This window comes from Sus scrofa, chromosome 4 (assembly GCF_054392235.1).
Source record: "Sus scrofa isolate SSC_HxYL_T2T_F1_AM1 chromosome 4, Sscrofa_HxYL_maternal_Yorkshire_Landrace_v2.0, whole genome shotgun sequence".
Taxonomy (NCBI): Eukaryota; Metazoa; Chordata; class Mammalia; order Artiodactyla; family Suidae; genus Sus; species Sus scrofa.
In genome coordinates, this window is record NC_139386.1 from 85,641,140 (window position 1) to 85,660,837 (window position 19,698).

Genomic DNA, 19,698 nt, shown 5'->3' on the forward strand with positions numbered 1-19,698 from the left:
AAGGAGCTGACATTAATCCAGTTTGTTGGGTTAGCTCTATTGAAGTTTAACAGACCTTATAAATTTGTTGGAAATATTGTTTTGATTGTGTGGTGCTTGCAGTTATCAGGGGTTCTCTACCATGGATGGCCAGGAGTTAGCTTAATATTTATAAAAAGATAGGAGAGAGGGAGAGACAAAGACAGAGGGAGACGGAGGAAGAAGGAGAAGGAGGAAGAGGTAGAAGATGAGAGGAGGAGGAGGAGGATGAAAGGAAGGTATGAAGGAAAGGAGGGAGGGGGAAAGAGAGAAGAATGGAGAATGTAGCAATAATACCCTTGGTCAGTAACTGTTTTTCTCAGGGGAGGTGTTAGGAAAGGGGTGGGGAAAGAGGAGCAGAAGAGGTGGGGGAAGGGGAGGGAGCAAGGGAGGGGAAGGATGTGAGGCTTGGTTAGAGAAATAAAAGAAAGTAAGACTTTCTGGAGACAGTGAGCAGTCTCCCTGCACACTCAGCCTTGGGCAAGGACCCGGAGACCCCTGGTGCTGAGCTGAGAGGCTGAAATTCTACGGAAGCATTAGAGAAGGGCCAACCAAAGCCATGGTAAGCTTTTCAGCCTAAAGGATTTCCAGATGCTCAAACAGAATATCTTCTTGGGATTGCAGAGGCAGGTGGCAAAGGACAAGAAGAAACACATTTTATTTGGGGGGGTTTAAAAAGAGAAAACTAAAAATATTGAGTCTAAAATGTGCTCCAAAAATCTCTCAGATATGATGATTCCTTCTCTTTGGCTTATCTCTGGCGAGGTTCTTGAAGTACTTTTATCTTGTTGAAATGAGCACTCTTGTCACTAAAATTCTTGGGGGTTACCTGAGAAGTGATACACTTCAGAAAATATGGTTTTAAGCTGTGAAGAAAAACTAGTGGTCTTATAATTTGAGTTGCTCAAAATGTGTTTCTTGTTAGTTGAAAAAAAAGGAACTCCTTTTTTTTTTTTGAGTAACATCTGTTTGGTTACCTAATTCTTTTTGGTTTTTGGAGCATTGATCCATCACAGTCAAGTGTGAGATTTTTAGCATTAAATCTAAACATCAATAGTTCATTAAGGGCCAATGCACACTTTAGAAATATACATACTATATACCAAATAGCTCAGCAGAAAAATAGATACCAAAAAAAACCTAAAATGTAGAATACATCAGAAAAGTAACAATTAACAACTTGAGGCTAAAATATGAAAAAAACAACTCTGAATCCATTTTGAGGCAAATTTAATTCTACACACACATTTGAGAAATCTCTTATTTTAGACAGGGTTAGTAAGCATATGTTATACTTTGAACTTTAAGAAAGTTGTAGGCACTGCCTCAAAGTGCCATAAAATTGTGATTTAGCATATAAATCTGAGTATAATTTTGTATTTTATTTGCAGATATTTCCATGGAAATGTCACAGTGCTCAGAGGGGCTTATGGAATGTCTTCAAGTTGTGGGTCCTGACTATGCTTTGTTGTGGTACGTTATGATATTTGATTATTGCTAAGCTTTTAAAAATATTTATGTTCATCTTTTTGGTAAATATCCACTGGGTGTACATAGTCACAGGTAAAATTATTAGGTAGATAGCTGTTAATTTTACCCTTTCTCTGAACATCTCTTTTCCTCCTCTCACCTTTAATACTTCCCCAAAAACCTCCTAACCTCGCCCCATCCCCCACTGCAGGGTTTATTTTATGACATTCTTTACTCATCAATTGTAACTGTTTCCCAGTTCTCTGTATATTTTTAATATGTTTAATTTGATCAAGATTATGTTTTCTTTGCCTCTGTTATTCCTTTCCCAGAATCATAGGGAAATTATAAAAATTGGATCTATGTTTTCTTTGGAATTTCTCCATAATATTTGCACTACACAGTGAAAACTCAGTAAATGGTGTTGGCTGTGAAAACTTTTACCTTATGGCATAATAGTGTTTCACATAGATCATACCATGCTTAGATGGCATATCTTACTATGGTGTCATTGTATGATTATGTGTTTGTTCCGGTTTCTTCAAAGCCCTCATATTTGAAGCACCCTTAAGATTATTAAACACCATCATCAATTTCATAATCCGACATCATTTGGTTTTGTAAATTGTTCTTTTTTCTTTTTTAGCTAGATCTATAGGTCTTGGGCTGTATACTTTCTCAGGAGTAGCTCTTCCTATGGTAAAACATTGTCTTTTTCATATAAAAAAGATTACTTAAAAGTGTGCCATTATTTCTGTCCTTATTTTGCTTCTCCCTTAGCAACATGAATGTTGCTCTTTAGGAAATTATCTCAGAATAAAAGAGCAGACAGTAAATTTTAAAGTTATATGATATTATACTTAATTAATTTTAAATGTTGAAAGCAACTAAGATAAATATGAATTTCTTAAATATGTTTGTTCAATTTTACTTAAATTTTGAGAAAAAAATTATGAAAATAAATCTAGAAAGCTGCCAAATTCTCTAAAACAGAGCTCTGAGCAAAAGTTTTCTATATTATGGTGAAAAGTTATTAGGACCAAAAGGGTCTAGGTTCTACTTTAAATCTCCAAATGACTGGTCCCAGGGCCTCAAAAAGGTAATTCTCAGCTTCCTCATCTCTAAGTGGCTGGCTCATCCTGCCCAAGTTCTGGGTTCTTTTCAGCTGTAACTGAATCTACAAAGTTTACACTGATGTCTTTCAGATTTTTTTGCATATCATGGAACTGATTGCTGGACTTACCACTATTCTGAAAAACCCATGAACTGGATGAAGGCTAGGAAGTTCTGTCAAGAAAATTACACAGATTTGGTTGCCATACAAAACAAGGGGGAGATTGAATACCTGAATAAGACGCTTCCCTTCAGTCGTAGTTACTACTGGATAGGAATCCGGAAGGTGGAAGGGGTATGGACTTGGGTGGGAACCAACAAATCTCTCACCGAAGAGGCGGAAAACTGGGGCGATGGGGAGCCCAACAACAGGAAGACTAAGGAGGACTGTGTGGAGATCTACATCAAAAGGAGCAAAGACTCCGGGAAGTGGAATGATGATGCCTGCCACAAAGCCAAGAGAGCCCTCTGTTACACAGGTAGGAAGTGACCAAAAGGTTCTGCTGTCAGGAAGGGCAGAGGGAAGGGAAGGAAGGGTTCAATCCTCTAAGACTGAATCGTGTCACTTCTGAGCAGTTTTGGTCTGTGAGGCTGGGCCCTGTACTCTAAATCTCTACCCCTGATCGATTTACAACAAGATGATAAATATGTGTAGAAAGAAAAGAGGCAGAACTAGACAGTCGGAGTTCCTGAAAGCAGAGAGATGAGCTCAGCCAAGAGCTCAGATTCATGTCACCTGTTTCCTCCTTGTTTACTTGGTGGCTTGGTGCTATGGGCTTCCTTCTTGGCCTAATCTTATATAATTCTATATTTTGAAACACTGCAGTGTTTCATTATCTGTGGGGTATGAAAATTTCTGTTGAGATAATTATAGCAGTTCCAAAGCCATCTGTATTTTTCCAGGTCATATTTTAACAGTAAAACATTGTTCATTTGGTCTCTTATACCTTGGACTTGCTACTACTTTGGCAAGTTAAAACTCTCTAATCTTAATTCAGTACTTCCTCTAAAGAAAGGGATTACCAAGCATACTGCAGAAATGATTGGGGTTAGGTCATCATTTAACCTACTTACTACAGTAAAAGCAAAAAATTTCAAGTTTCAGTGTATGTTACTAAGTTTCCCCTAAATGTTATAGAGTGTTAGCATCAGTAAATTCGTTCTCAAAACAAATGTCTGTGGCTGTATGGCAAATATATTACATAAATAAAAAATTTAACTATGGTTTTTATGCAAAAATGCTGTAAATGTACAAATAAACTTTTCCTGTTTATTGAAAGAGTCACAGTCAAAAGTTATCTATATCTGAAAGAACTAAAAATTTATTCACCTTTCAATGCTTTATTTACGATCCTCTTAAAGCTTCTTGTCAGCCCAGGTCATGCAGTGGCCATGGACAATGTGTGGAAGTCATCAACAATTATACCTGCAACTGTGATGCAGGGTACTACGGGCCCCAGTGTCAGTTTGGTAAGCCTGTTTCACTTCTTTGTTTCTTTCCATGTAAAGTTACTGAGGCTGTTATTGTTTATGGAAGTTGGTTGGGGCAAAATGATACTAGCCATTCTGAGAAATGAGAAGTTTTGATCAGAAGGCTATGCTTGCACAATATTGTTACCTTTCCGTAAACATTTCATAAGTCAGCATGAAGTTTCAATTCACTTCTCAACAAGTCTTGGTGAGTGCCACAAAGAAGGCTGTGTTCAGATAAAAACTGTAAGGATTATAATAATGAATCACACATGGTATATTCCTGCCGTTAAGGAACTCATATTCTGGTGAGCTTGTTGTGTTCATTAGAACCCTGAATCTGAAAGAAACGGTACCATTTATCATTAGGAGGGTGAGTTGCCCAGAAGATAACCTTGCTTTTTTATGTCATCCTCAAAGTCATTAAAGGGCAAGGCCAAAGAGAAAAGTTCACATAATAACACATAGTATGGATCAGAGAATAGAATAATAAATCCAACACATTCACTTGTGCTGGGTATTTCAGGGGACACAAAAGGCAAATCTATTTTAGATGCTGCCCTTAAAAGATTGGTAGTTAACTAGAGGAAATTATAGGTGTCCACAATTTAGTTTGATGGAAAGTCAGATAGACTGGAGTAAGCCTGTGGAGATTGAAAACTGCCGAGTGAAGAAATCTGGCCTTTATTTGACAATGAGAGTTCACTTAAGGTTTTAACACCTGCATTTAGGGCAGTTATCCTAGAAGCAGTGCATAAGATGGATTGGAGAACAAAAAGTAAGAAGATAGCATCATTAGGAGTCTATGGAAATCATTCAGACTCGTGGTAGAAACAGAAAAAAAAAAAAAAATACAGAGTAGATTCAAAGACAAGGAGCCTCTGACCTAGAGTCAACTCACTACTGAAAGAAACTTTAAGTCCTTTGATTGATATTGGTTGAGTTTCAAAACTGTGTTTGAAGTATCTGGTGCGTAACATAGAAAATTGTAATAGGAAAATAAGCGATGTTTGCAATGACTAAATAAAGAAGCCAAAATAAATGTAAATGATCAACCAATTGGAACTGATCTGACTCATCTCACTCAATTCCTGAGCCAAGACTTCTACCCAAAACTTTACCCTCTCTCCATTTCTAAATGTTTAAAAATTCTTACATCATTGGTGTGCCCAGTTCACTCCTTTTTGAACATTTTAACTTTTTTTTGGTCTTTGTTTCTGTCATATCATTCTCCTGGTTTTCTTTCTACCTATGATCATTTCTCCTTGTATTTCTTCATGGGCACTTACCCAATCTCATACACTTATTGTTATTTCCCATCCTCAATCTTTCATCTTTCGCTCTTCTGACTTTACAAACCCTCTTTTGTCAAACCTAGACATTTTTAGATTTACAAACCTGTTTCCAGACCTGAGCTCCAAATATGCTAAGCATAATCTTTGGGATGCCCCAAAGACTGAGAAAATCAGTTGTCCCCAGCCAGCTGCCCTCTTCGTATTCCTTGTCTTAGTATGTGGTGCCAGACTTACATGTGTACTCTGATATAAAACTCCCTTACCACTCCCTATATTTTTGCAAAGTAACACACTACTCACATTTATAGCTTGCTATTTCTCCAGTTTGTCTTCTGCTTGTTAACCCTACACTATTACCTTCATTATCTTTCCCCCAGATAACTGTAGTAATTTCTGAACTGAGTTTTATCTTTTTTTTTTAAATAATGATTTAAATGGTTGTCAAGTGGCAGAGCTAAGATTCAAACCCAATCATCATGTCCTTTTAACACTGCTCAAAGCTGTTTCTTTTCTTATTGAAGTGACTCAGTGTGAGCCTCTGGGGGACCCAGAGCTGGGTACCATGGCCTGTATTCACCCTTTGGGCAAGTTCTACTTCACATCCCAGTGTACCTTCAACTGCTCTGAGGGAACTGACATAACTGGGATTGAAGAAACCACTTGTGGACCATTTGGAAACTGGTCATCTCCAGAACCAACCTGTAGAGGTGAGTAACTGTTTAGACTCGAGCTTTGTCGTGGCAGTCCTAGGACTGCAAACTGAGAAAATTCAGTAGAGTATTGCTAAGAAGGCTGCATCCTCTTTTGAATCATAATTCAGCCTAATTTAGATTATGCTGTCATGCTTCTCAAAGAAGTCATTGTACTAAAAAAGGAAAGCCACAAACAAAAAATAACAATCAAATATCTCTGAGGTTATCTCACTATATACATTTTTTTCAGCGATGCAATGTGGTTATACTGTATTTTTATATTATTTCATTTTTATTTTTGTCATTGCTAAGGCATAAGCTGTTGGTCTTGCTGAACCACAGTTAAATTTTAGTTTTTCTCTCCTTTCAATAACACATATTTTATGTGGGGTCCTACTTAACACAAAACAGTTTCCTTCTCAGGTGATTAGAGGTCTTTTTAAAATTGTTTTATTTGGTTTAACCTTCAAATCATCTTTTACATTTCCCCTCCATGAACTGTCAGGAGAATAGCAACTTCTGTGAAAAACAAAAACACCATCTCTTGGCTTTTTTTTTTTTTTTTTTTTTTAAATATAGTGTTCATTTTTTTCCCTTCTTTTTTCACTGTCAAGATTATCCCTTTAGGGGAAAGAAAACTGATGATGTCTAAACTTGAGAATTTTTGGTTACCTTTTCTACACTCATACTTTTGACTCACTAGTTTAAGTGGTTTAATTCTCAAAAGCACTATCCAAATCATTTTTTGAAATCATAGAACAAATTGACCAACCCGCTGAATTTTACAAAATTGAGTGAGTTCACAAAATTGGAATGTTCTTCAAAACTAACTGGGGAGGCTTTAGAATAGGGGAAAGGGGTAGAAATTCTCTACATTCATTGAGAATATCCCATAGGAGCTCTTGGAAGAGGACAAGGCCAAGTAGCATGGCACTTCCAGCAGAGTTGGAGAGTTACCAGGGCTGGGATAGCAACCTGGAGAAGCCACTCCGTCCCTCTTCTCCCCAACCCCTCCGCTGCCCTGCAAGGGCTTTCTGTGCTCCCTTGGCTTCACCTCTGACTCACCACTCTCCTTCATTCTCAAGAAAATTAAATCTGGAAGCATCGTCCAAAGTCATTCTAGAAATTAGAAATGTCTAGATTCACGTGGATGGTTCCACAGTTGAGTCAGGCAGTTTGGCTAAAACCTTCTGGTTATGGGAGGGTCTCTGCTCAGAAATCCGTGTTCTTTCTTTTTCTTTGAAGTGATTCTGTGTGAGCCCCTAACAGCACCTGATTTGGGAAATATGGACTGTAGTCACCCCCTGGCCAGCTTTGGCTTTACCTCCACATGTACCTTCAACTGCTCAGAAGGAACACAGTTAATCGGGGAGAAGAAAACTATTTGTGGATCATCTGGAAACTGGTCCAGTCCTAGTCCGATATGTCAAAGTGAGTAAGTTTGCCCCACTACACTGAAGACTTGAAGTAGCTGATAGATGAGCAGATGGTAGGGAATGACATATTGAAATTTTAAGTTTATTTTTCTAAATGTATGTGGCTTAAAAATAAATTTGTACACATTAATTTACTATAAAATCTTTGGCTACTCTTGCCTCTACCTTCGATGACAGTGATTTTTTTTCTTTTTGGCCACTCTCAACTCCTCCTATCTTAATCTTTAACTTCTAAACTCACCTGTCTCTACTGATTTATTTCTTATCCATTCTTCTATTCCACTACAATCTTACTTCTCCATTACTCTACTAAAATGTCTCTACAAAAGTCACCAATGACCACCTAATTCCCAAAGTAATGGATACTTCTCAATTATTCCTATGCTGATGCCTACCAAATCTGTCTGTGCCTAAGGAATGCATCTTCCTTATCTCTCCATTGTCTCCCTTGAAACAGTGGCTGGCAACAGGTGCTAAATTAATGCATGTTAAATTAGCATGTGAAAGAATAGTTACTCCTGTCTGCCCCTGAGACTATCTGTACCAATAACAGAAGTCTTAAAGAGAAGAATTTGTAGAAGCTATCAGAGAAGCTGATCTTTCTGTGGCCCAGGGCCAGGGTGTGGGGTAGCGAACCGGGGGACGTGGCATGGGGTCTTTTGGGGAATACTGTGTATCAGGTTTATGGGGTATTTCCTTTTAAGGCTGGGCTACTGTCTGCTTCCTCATCTTTGTGCAGTCCATTGATGCTCTCTGTTCAGATCTTCAAGGAACTTTCACCTCCTTTCCGTTATACATTTGGGTGTGGAGATGAAAGCACCTTGAAAGGGTTCATCAAAATAATTAATGTGAAGAATCAGGGGTAGTCAGACCCTGTGATATGTAAAAGTAAGTCTCTTCAATTGATGGTATCAGAAGATAGGTTTTTTTCATATTGATATTTTTTTCAATAAAGGTCTCCAAGTGAGCTTAGTTCACACTTATTAGAGGATATGTAGATATATCTTTTGACTTATTTGTGGAGGGAAATGGTAGGAATACATCATTTGAATGACAGATTAGTACAGGTCCTTGGCATGTAAACAACACATGTATATGTTTGCACTGCTGATTCCAAGTAAAAGCATTAATAGCTTCCTTTGATTGGAAGTTGCCTGGTCTAGTTCGCTTTTATTTTATTTTTCCTGAAGTCCTATTAGACCTTTTAGCCCTTCTCTGTGTTTCAGAGTCCTAACCATTGAACAGGCCTTGAAGATATAATTACAAGGATGACTTTCTTGCCAAAAGTTTTAAATATATCACCCAGGAATTCCATGGATTACAACTCTGAGGACTGAGGTTCTGTAGGAATTGCACTAGAAAAGTTGGTCTAGGTTTTGCCTCTGCTATAGGTTCATCATGGGCTTTCACATGCTAATTTCCTCATCTGTCAAAAAGAGTTCAATGGGCTATTACCAGAAGATGTAAGGAGGAATAAAGTTTAATATCATGAGAAGGCACTAAGGAAACAATGCTTGTGGTATCATGCCATGTGCCTTACTTGTTTCTCTTTCAGAACTGGACAGGAACTTCTCAATAAATAAGGAGGTCGACTATAACCCCCTCTTCATTCCTGTGGCAGTCATTGTTACTGCAGTCTCAGGGTTGGCATTTATCATTTTTCTGGCGAGGAAATTAAAAAAAGGTATGTGTGTTTACCTTCATATGAAAATGATGTCACTTTAAAGTGGAAAAAAAAAAGTAGTAACCCACAGGAAATTAAGTATGAGAGCTTCAACTAAAGCAGGATAGCACGCTCTGGGTTCCATAGCCATCCGTCCTTGGAGGTGTGTGAAGCAGCCCAGTACGTTCTTTCATTAAAATAAGTTGGCTGATTTTTTGCTTTTCACCTGACATGTCTTTTAAAAATGCCTACTATCTTCAAGGCACCTTGCTAGGGTGTTAACAGACAAATGAGAAATTGTAATGGTTCCTTACTATTATTTAATTCTTTAAAAAGGGTATGTAATGTCTGACCTATAAGAGCCAAGATGCTTTTGATTTCAGTGAAATTCTACTAGGAATTGAACCTAATGTCCCATAAGGTTTTAAAGGCACTGCTCCCAAACACAACTAACCTTGTCAAGAGTCAGACACCCGTGTGGCTCCTGACATGTGGAAGTTGCATTGTCCCTTGGGAGAAATCCGCACATTTTCTCCTCACTCAGTGTCTATTCTTCTTCTTCTTCTTTTTTTTTTTTTGTCTTTTTGCCTTTTCTAGGGCTGCTCCCACGGCATATGGAGGTTCCCAAGCTAGGGGTCTAATCAGAGCTGTAGCTGCCGGCCTACGCCAGAGCCACAGCAACATCGGATCTGAGCCATGTCTGCGACCTACACCACAGCTCATGGCAATGCCAGATCCTTAACCCACTAAACGAGGCCAGGGATCGAACCCGCAACCTCATGGTTCCTAGTTGGATTTGTTAACCACTGCACCACGATGGGAACTCCTTCTTTTTTTTTTTTTTTTTTTGGCTGCACCCATGGCATGCAGAAGTTCTTGGGCCAGGAATCAAACCCATGCCACAGCAGCCACCCAAGCTGCTGCAGTGACGATGCCTGATCCAATACCAGATCCTTAGCCCTCTGCACTCCAAGAGAATGCCCTCAGTGTCTATTCATTAAGATCACAGCTTTACCAAATGCACCTCATGTTCCCCCTCCACTCTGGACTAGAAAAGAAAAGGAAACAGGGGATGAGGAAGGCTGCCCTAAGAAGCTAGTATCTGCTGCTTGGAACAGTAGATGGAACACTACCAGGGAAGAATAGCAACATTCCCCTCACTGCCTCCCGAGTGTGTCCAACAGTCTGTGGCAGGCCGTGGGTGTATGCCGCCACACGTGGTTGAACCAACCTGCTGGTTACAGGCCCACAGTCTGTGGCACACCCTGGGTGTGTGCTGCCACATGTGTTTGAAGTTGTCAGGTAGAAACATTCGCAAGTATGACATTCATGGACATTAGGCAGCTTTTCAGATAGTTCTGCTTCAAGTTCAGGGGCCATCAATAACCTCAGAACAACTGCTGGCCAACTGTTCTGTGTTGCCTTTGGGATCGGTTGATTGCCATTTGAATTTCACTTCCGTCAACTGAATTAGTATGTCTTCTGTCCCATGAACATGTAAAGGCTGCTTCACCACCCATTCTCACTGGTAGTTGCAGGAATACTATCTACCATTCCCTCACGATCTTCTGCTGTGACGTGATCTTTCATTCCAAATTTAAGAAGGGTGCTAGATATGTTTCATAATCAACCCAGAAACACAATGGAGGGGGTGCTGTTGAAAGAACTCAATTAACTAGAAAGTGAGAGCCCTGAACACTTAAAATGTCTCTCCTGCTGCTCTTGGAACTTCTGCTAAGATTGAATTCCATTATCTTAGATACTTTGTTATTTATTTAAGTATTGCACTAAGGGAAAAAAGAATGAGATTTCCCCCCCACTGTTGATTATCCTCTCCATTGAGACTTAAAACCTGAGCCCCATCATCCTTCCCTTCCTCCTACCTCAGACGAGGATGGTAGGAGTGAGGGATAGAGAACAGAGTGGGTAATTACACTCTGCCCTCTGGGATAAGGGGACTGTTATCTAAAAAACTATTGGGCTGTGAGTCACCTTAATAAGGAGGATATTGGGAGTTCCCGTCGTGGCGCAGTGGTTAACGAATCCGACTAGAAACCATGAGGTTGAGGGTTTGGTCCCTGCCCTTGCTCAGTGGGTTGATGATCCGGCATTGCTGTGAGCTGTGGTGTAGGTTGCAGACGTGGCTCGGATCCCTCGTTGCTGTGGCTCTGGCGTAGGCCGGTGGCTACAGCTCCGATTCGACCCCTGGCCTGGGAACCTCCATATCCCTCGGGAGCGGCCCAAGAAATAGCAAAAAGACAAAAAAAAAAAAAGGAGGATATTCCCAAATTCCCAAATCTTTTAATAAATGTCTATAGAATAAAAAGAATAGAATTGAAGTCATGTGTATTTAGTAGTGGGGTATGGGGAGGCGGGTGTTTGATATGCAGTGATAAGAAAAGCATTGGGGCTGTTTTTAAATTTTTTACCTTGGAGTCATTTCTGTACAAGATCTCAAACTGATAACCTGAAAACTGCATGCCCCTACTGTGGAAATCAGTGTGGGGCAAACAGGAAACAGATAACGGGCAGTTAGGCTAGTTACAGTTATGCCAACAAAGAGAACAAGACAAGAGAAGCCCCAGACGATCAATGATTTTGGAGGAAAGTCAGGGTTAATCTCACACTGAATTGTCTTTAGTTGTGAAACATCTTCTGATAGCTCCAGCTTTCAAGTGATTTTTGTCTTTTAAAAATTTAGTTGTAAGCTAATTCTTTGAAACATGAAGAATATGTTTCCTATATTCTACATAGGATCTATATCCTTTATATAGAATATATCCTAGAGACAATTATTAGGAATGATGCATAAGTTCTCAGGCTAAACCCCTAGAGCTTTTCTACTACAATATAACTGATGGACTTTTAAGGATAAAAGTCAAAAGCAATAAATCTGTATGTACACAATATTTATCCATCTGAGAAGTATATAGGCTTTAGGGGTTCAGAAAGCTGGGAAAAGTAGGCATGTACATTTTTACAGCATAGTAACCAATGAAATGACCAGAACCTTGACCCTGTGCTATCCTCAGATGGATCTTCTGAAACTGCATGTTGGCCCCTGCCCTAGTTTTCTTGATATCCTAACTTTAGCTTCTGTGTTCTGAGAATGGAAGAAGGGTGGGCTCCAGAGACATGCCTCTCTTGTGTAAGGGGCTTGTCTAGAAATACTTTTTTTACCGCTAGCATCTTCATTCTCTAATCAGTCATCATCACTGGCCCTGTTCAGTAAATGAGGAAACTGAGGCAATGATATTTTAGATCAAATCTCTAAAATTCCATAGCAGCAGGGGCCAGAGTCAGAGATCAGACTCCCATCCAGATGTGCCCCCTAAAACCACTGGTCTTGGAGTTCCTGTCATGGTGCTGTGGAAGCGAATCTGACTAGGGACCATGAGGTTGCAGGTTTGATCCCTGGCCTCGATCAGTGGATTAAGAATCTAACGTCGCCTTGAGCTGTGGTGTGGGTCACAGATGCTGCTGGGATCTGGCATTGCTGTGGCTGTTGCGTAGACTGGGGACTACAGCTCTGATTAGACCTCTAGCCTGGGAACCTCCATATGCCACGAGTGCGGCCCTAAAAAGCCAAAAAAGAAAAAAACCCACTGGTCTTCATATTAACAAGGCTCTATTTTGTTCCTGCAGAAGAATTTTCTATTTGAACTAACACACAGTGTTATAACAGGACTCAAAAGTGAGCATGTGCCTCTTAGTTCCCTTTTCTTGAAACAAAAACTCTTTCAGTAGGAACAGATTCTTGCTCGTGTATTGTTCTGTGTGTCTCATCATTCCTAAAGGAAAAATCAAGTCATATGAAAATGAACAGAATCTGAAATTCATTCTGATTCGATTCTCCCTGCTCAGGGGCTTTTGGTTCCTGTCACCTGCAGGCTAAATTTTGAAAGAAATATTTAAAATAGTAATTTCTAACATTTTAGAGTATTAAATTTAAACCTCCATATGCCACAGATGTGGCCCTAAAAAGCAAAAAAAAAAAAAAAAGAAATTGTCTACTTTTGCTGATGCCATTTTTTTCTCTTCTATTTTTAGGCAAAAAGTCTCAGAGAAGGTAAGTTTTATCCGGAAGAAGTTTCTACATCTGTTGATCTCTTCTCTACCCCCTGTAAGGTACTTCCTGTTATAGGTAGACACATTAACTCCTTAGTAGTTATTTACATGGGGTCTCATCCAAATGAAGTTTCCAGATAAAGTAATGAATCCATTAACCTGCCTTAAAAGCTTAGATCTTTTAGTGCCAGTGGAGCTGAATGAATGAATGAATAAGTAATGCTCTATCAAAGTTAGGGCCAGTTAATGTAAAGACAGCTTTTTCTGATCGCTCCTGAATTTTCTTTGAGGATCAGAAACATTATGGTTTATTTCTTCTTGTCTTAGCTAAACATGAGGGTAATGCTAAATATAGCATTCAGGAAACAGTCAATTTAACAAGCATCTATTGAAAAATTAATGAATCCTGGGCCCTAAAAAGAAAGTATAATTCCCGACCCTAGGCTGTGAATGCTTGGCATTAGAAGGTAAATGATTGTTCTGATAAGCACTGGCCTTCAGAAATGTGGGAAAGGTGGGGAGCATGAATTCTTCCTGCAGCTTCCCCTAAAGAGGAAGTTTATTGGTTTGGTCTTGAACTTCAGATTTCTTCAACTGGAGAAATACATGCATGTGAAACTACAAGGCCAACTTGGCAGAAATGAAGATGGTAAAACATTTCTCAGTTTCAGGGTTTAGTGACTTGCTTTGAATTTTAGAAAGGGAAGCGTCAGTCAAAAGAAAAATGGAGATGAGACTTTGGTGACAGCTAGAGTGCTAGACAACAGGGCTCCCTTTGAAAATGCTAGAGGAAATGAAGCAAGATTGTCCCTGAGGAGGCTGGTGTTTTGTTCAGGCGACCATAACACCAATCACAGATTGTTGTTGAGAAGTTCTTGGTAGGTTAGTGAACTGAAGTTTAGAATACAAAAGAAAAACTGGGGAGACATGAGGCAACAGGGGCTGATTATAAAAGAATTTATAAGTCATATGAAAGAGCATGGACTTAGCCTTGAGGTCTTTGGGGTATTACTATGAGGGGCTGTAGCAGATGAATGCCATGCTGAAATGAGCACCTTGTGAGGATCACTTTGCATAAAAGGATGCCAGCATGGGAGCTGAGTGAAGCAAAATACTGTTTGGGAGGCATTTGAAGTTATTAAGTTAAAGCTGATGATGTCTATCTAGGGCAACAGTAAAGAGGATGAGTTCATGAGATAACTAGTGGTACAATCAAGTAAATACAATTATTAACTGGCTAAGAGAGAGAAAGAAGAGAATCAAATCAGTTGCCATTGTTCTAATCTGGGAACTGGTGGGTGGTTAATCTCTCTGCTATCCTCTTTACTGAGAAGGGAACCCAAAGAATGAGAAGATTTGGAGGTGACAGTTATGGGTTTGGTTTTGTACCTGTTCAGCTCTAGGTGTCTGTGACTCATCTGTGGTCTGTTGGTTCTATCTGTACCAAAAGAAATTGATTTGGAGGTTCTCACATCACAGAATCTCAGGAACAGGTACAAACACGCAAGATTATGTGCAATAGAGGCATGGAAGAGGATGTGGGTGAGAGGGCAGGGACCAGAGGAAAGTCAGTATCAGACCAGTCAGCTAAGGAAAAGGAGAATGGGAAAAGGTTGCCAGAGAGGCAGAAGGAAAATGAGGAAAGGATGAGGTCATGACTCTTAGGAAAGAAGGGAATGGAAACTATCTCAAATACTATTAGGAGAACCAGTAGGTTTCCATGGATGTAGTATGGTATCAGAGGGAAATTGTTTTCAACGATGAGGTCATGATAGCCAGGGGCTGAGGAATCCATAGAGGTAAGAAAGTGGAGGTACAACATGTACATCATCTCTTTTACAGAGCTTGGTCAAAGGAGGTGAGAGAGTCAGGAGAGCTAACTGGATAGGGACAAAGGGTCAGTGAAGTTTCTTTTGTTCTATTTTCTTTTGTTGTCCTATCTTCCACTAGATAGTGTAGCTAGGATCCTAGACCCTTCTCTAGGCTGACATCCCCATCTATGTGGGCAGGAAATCCACAAGATATAAAGATTTCTCTCATGCCCACACCCACTGAGTGAAAGTCTTTTCTGGCACCATCTACCCAAAGCTGTTTTCTGGCCACAGGAACCACCTGTGTTTTAATTGCCGCTAGATGGAAGCAGATCAATTCAACTTTTTAGACGACCTTGGGGGACAGGAAGAGCTTCGGGCAGGAAGATTATTAGTGTTGGGTTAATCACCATATTAAGCTAATTGCCATATTAAGTTTAATGGTTCACCGATTTTTCCGATGAATCAATCAACCAGCTGCTTATTGAACACCTTTGTTTCGGATCAATGCTAAGCTTGACTGAGAGACCAAAAGGAGTAAGTCCTTGTGCCCGACCTAAGGGAGATCATTATCTAGTTAAGACAGAAAGATAGGAAGAAAATTGGGAAAAACCAAAGCAGAATATGTAATGGTCAGTGAAGTCTATATTGAAGACAAGATTTTTCAATACAGAAGAAGTTTGGTGATCACAGAAAACCTTATAAAGAAGATGGAACCTAGGTTGGTTTTTGAAGGATAGATAGGATTTAGGTGTATGGAGAGAAGCAGGAAAGGCAATCTAAAAGAGGGAAATGATGTTAAGTGGCATGATGCTGGCACTCTGAAAGCATGGTCAGAGCCCAGTGGATAGAACTACCAAGAGCCCAGGATATATTGGGGGTGCTGTGAACAGAATTTAGAAGGGAAGTCTTGCTCCACCATACAGGTTTGAATTTTTCACCAGACATTCTAAAAGGACCTGGCAAGAAAGAAATATCTGCCCAGCTGCCTTGGGATACTTCAAATTTATTGCACCAAGTGACCATAGAATCATAGAATTTTTGTTCTGAACAGGATCACGATGGACATGGTTTTCAAACTCTCTTAATAATTGAGCTAATTGAATAACCTTCCTATAGTCCTTGAGCTAGTGACAGTTAGTTACAGTAATATTAAACATGTATCAAATGTTAATTCAATGCTGTGCACTGTTCTGAGTGTTTTACATGTCTTAAATCATTAAATTTTGCCTACAAATCCTGTGTGTATAGGTATTAATATTTCCATTTTACTGGTGAAGGAAGAGAGAAATTCAATAACTAGGCAAAGCTGAGATTTGTACCCATCTAGATCCAAAGATCATGCTCTGAACCTTAATGCTTCTAGAACTCAGGTATCTTGATGCCCAGGCTGGAGTTGTAAGTCCCAGATACTCTCCTCCTCCAGTAGTGTAATTTTTTATTTTGCACTGAAACCAGTGTGTGATGGCACTGAGGAAGGGTGGGGTGGATTAAATAGGGTGTGTTTCCAGAAAAAGCCAAAGGTAAAATGAACACTATCACACTCAACACTGCATATCAGTTTTTGTTGTTGTTTTTTTAAAGTCCTTGAACTAACATTCATAGTCCTTTGAGCTTATTCCTATTAGCATTTGGTTGGTGAATGACTGACTCCTAGGGCATTTGTGGTTTCAACTCTTGCTGGGTTATTTTGACTCTTCTGCAAAATGGTTCTGTTTATCACCTCATTTGGTTTCTAGAATCTAAATTCTGCCTGGGTAAAAGCTACACCCAAGATACACAGGAAGATACGATGCCAACCTCAGAGGAGGGTATATGTGAAATTTTGTTTTCAGAAACATTTTCATCTCTATAACTGGCAAGCACGTTTGCAGCTGCTGAACTGTGGTTTACTCTGGCAGTTCATCATGAGAACAGAATCTCAGAATCTGGTTCTCCTTTTGAGAGGTGTTATTAAGACCTACCATATTTGGTTCTCCCCTATTCTTTCCAAGAATGAGACAGTTGTTTTGTGCACACATACATACCACTTTTTTTTCTCATGAAACTAAATTTGTCATCATCTCCTTAAATCCTATGCCACTAGAATCAGGCATTTAGAACCACCACCACACCTTGCGTGAATTTTGGTTTTCTCTGATTTCTCTATCCATGCGAACATGTTGTCTTCTACTTTTCTGGCTTTCTGCTGTTCAAAATCTATCTAAAATGTCCTTTATATTCACTGGATCTGAAGACAAAGCCTGTACTGCTGAGATTTCTCTCAGTGTGATCTGAGAACCAGCTGCTTACACATTACCAGGGAGCTTGTTAGAAGCCATAAAAAAGAGGTAAATAATTCCATTTGCAGGAACATGGATGGACCTAGAGATTATTTTACTAAGTGAAGTAAGCCAGACAAAGACAAACATCATATGATATCACTTATATGTGGAATCTAACCAAAGTGATACAAATGAATCTGTGTGCAGAACAGAAGCGAACTGACAGACATAAAAACAAACTTATGGTCACAGAAGGAGAAAGGGAGAGGGAAATAAATTAGGAGGTTAGGATTAACATATACACAGTACTGTGTATAAAACAGATAAAAAACAGGGACCAACTTATATAGTACAGGCAACTGTATTCAATAATTTATAATAACCTATAAGGGAAAAAAATCTGAAAAGAATAGACATATTTCTATGTCTATGACTGAATCACTTTGCTGTACACCTGAAACTAACACAACATTGTAAATCAACTATACTTCAAATTTTTTTATTACTCAATGAATTTTATTACATTTATAGTTGTACAACGATCATCACAACCCAGTTTTATAGCATTCCCATCCCAAACCCTCAGTGTCTCCCCCCAACCCCCAACCTGTCTCATTTGGAAACCGTAAGTTTTTCAAAGTCTGTGAGTTAGTATCTGTTCTGCAAAGAAGTTCATTGTGCTCTTTTTTAAGATTCCTCATGTAAATGATAGCATTTGACATTGGGGTCTCACTGACTGAGTTCACTTAGCATGATAATTTCTAGGTTCATCCATGTTGCTACAAATGCTGTTATTTCTTTCCTCTTAATGGCTGAGTAAAATTCCATTTGTTATATGTACCACATCTTCTTTATCTACTCCTCTGTCAATGGGCATTTAGGTTGTTTCCATGTCTTGGCTATTGTATAGAGTGCTGTAATGAAAACACTGGAGTACATGTATCTTTTTGAGTCGTGGTATTCTCTGGATAGAAGCCCAGGAGTGAGATTGCTGGATCAATATGTAATCCTACTTTTAGTTTTCTGAGGAATCTCCATACTGTTTTCCACAGTGGTTGCATCAAGTTACATTCCCACCAACATTGTAATAGAGTTCTCTTTCCTCCACACCCTCTCCAGCACTTATTGATTATAGATTTTTTGATGATGGCCATTCTGGCCAGTGTAAAGTGGTACCTCATAATGGTTTTGATTTGAATATCTCTTGTAATGAGTGATGTTGAGCATCTTTTCATGTATTTTTTGGCCATCTGTATGTCTTCTTTGGAGAATTGTCTGTTTAGATCTTCTGCCCATTTTTTGAAGGGGTTGCTTGTCTTTTTGTATTGAGCTGCAGAAGGTGTTTATAAATTTTGAAGATTAACCCCTTCAAATGGGGTCACTTCATTTGCAAATGTGTTCTCCCATCCTGTGGGTTGTCTTTGTATTTTGTTTAGGGTTTCCTTTCCTGTGCAGAAACTTTTTTTTTTTAAATATTCCATTGTGTATAACTCTGACACTTTAAAAAAAATTTTTTTTTTCCCGCTGTACAGTATGGGGATCAAGTTGCTCTTACATGTATACATTTTCCCCCCACCCTTTGTTTTTCCAAAAAAAATTTTTTTGTTTTAAAAAAAATTTTAAAAAGAAAAGAAATGCAGAATCTCAGCCCCCCCACCCCCCGACTTGAATCAGCATCTATACTTTCACATTACGTCTGGATCATGAGCATGTGCAAGGGTAAAAACTGCTGCTTTAGGGTTCTTTTCTCATTTTTGTGCCTTAGTGAATATTCTGGCATTTTGTAACTCCTCTGAAAGATAGCTTCTTCATTCCCCTTCTGACCTTGAGTGAATGTTTTCTTTTACTACCAACACTTTACTTATGCACTTTTTAAGCCCTTTAATTTAATTTATATTCCTTTGTTTTTCACTCAGCATGGATGATCCATATTAAACCACCTGATGTGAAAGGAAGTACTTTGGATACTGAAGTATCACTGGATCCTTCAGATCTGTCCATGACAAGTTTTGCCTCGTGGCATCTCCTGCACTGAAGATGAAGTGTGTGTTTTTCAGTGCATCTGAAAAGTTTTCAGCATGAAACTTCAGCCGCTCCGTCTGTTCCCATTTTGCCCCTCATCCACTCCCCCACCTTCAGTTGGCAGTTGTAGTCTTTATTAGTTCAGTCTCTTATTCTCTTTTCCATGGAGAAACAAGACCACGGGGAAAAAATTGCTGTGGAATACAAATATACTGATTTTACTCTCTTTCTTGACTCTTGCTTCCAGATTCAATTCAGTGCTGTATCTGATGACATACACTTCTAAATATAGCAAAAATCTGATATATATGCAACTACAAGCTCACTTTTGTGACACATTTTACCCTTCTGCCCTCTAATATATTTTGAGAGCATA

General features: G+C 39.2%; 1 protein-coding gene across 2 annotated transcripts; it reads left to right on the forward strand.

The window, feature by feature from the left end:
• Positions 1–440: 440 nt before the first annotated feature.
• SELL (selectin L) lies at positions 441–19,321 on the forward strand. Of its 2 annotated transcripts, none has more exons than XM_085020174.1 (9): positions 441–580; positions 1,410–1,491; positions 2,694–3,080; positions 3,964–4,071; positions 5,888–6,073; positions 7,304–7,489; positions 9,050–9,178; positions 13,208–13,226; positions 15,068–16,210. In XM_085020174.1, the coding sequence occupies exons 1-9, from the start codon at positions 578–580 to the stop codon at positions 15,111–15,113; spliced, it is 1,146 nt and encodes a 381-aa protein (XP_084876300.1). In that variant the 5' UTR covers positions 441–577; the 3' UTR covers positions 15,114–16,210.
• The last annotated feature ends 377 nt before the right edge of the window (positions 19,322–19,698 follow it).

Excerpts from the sequence above, each read along its gene's own strand:
- SELL (XM_085020174.1), top strand. Across the intron at positions 3,081-3,963 it reads GAGAGCCCTCTGTTACACAG|CTTCTTGTCAGCCCAGGTCA; the intron begins GTAGGAAGTGAC and ends ATCCTCTTAAAG. Across the intron at positions 4,072-5,887 it reads CGGGCCCCAGTGTCAGTTTG|TGACTCAGTGTGAGCCTCTG; the intron begins GTAAGCCTGTTT and ends TTCTTATTGAAG.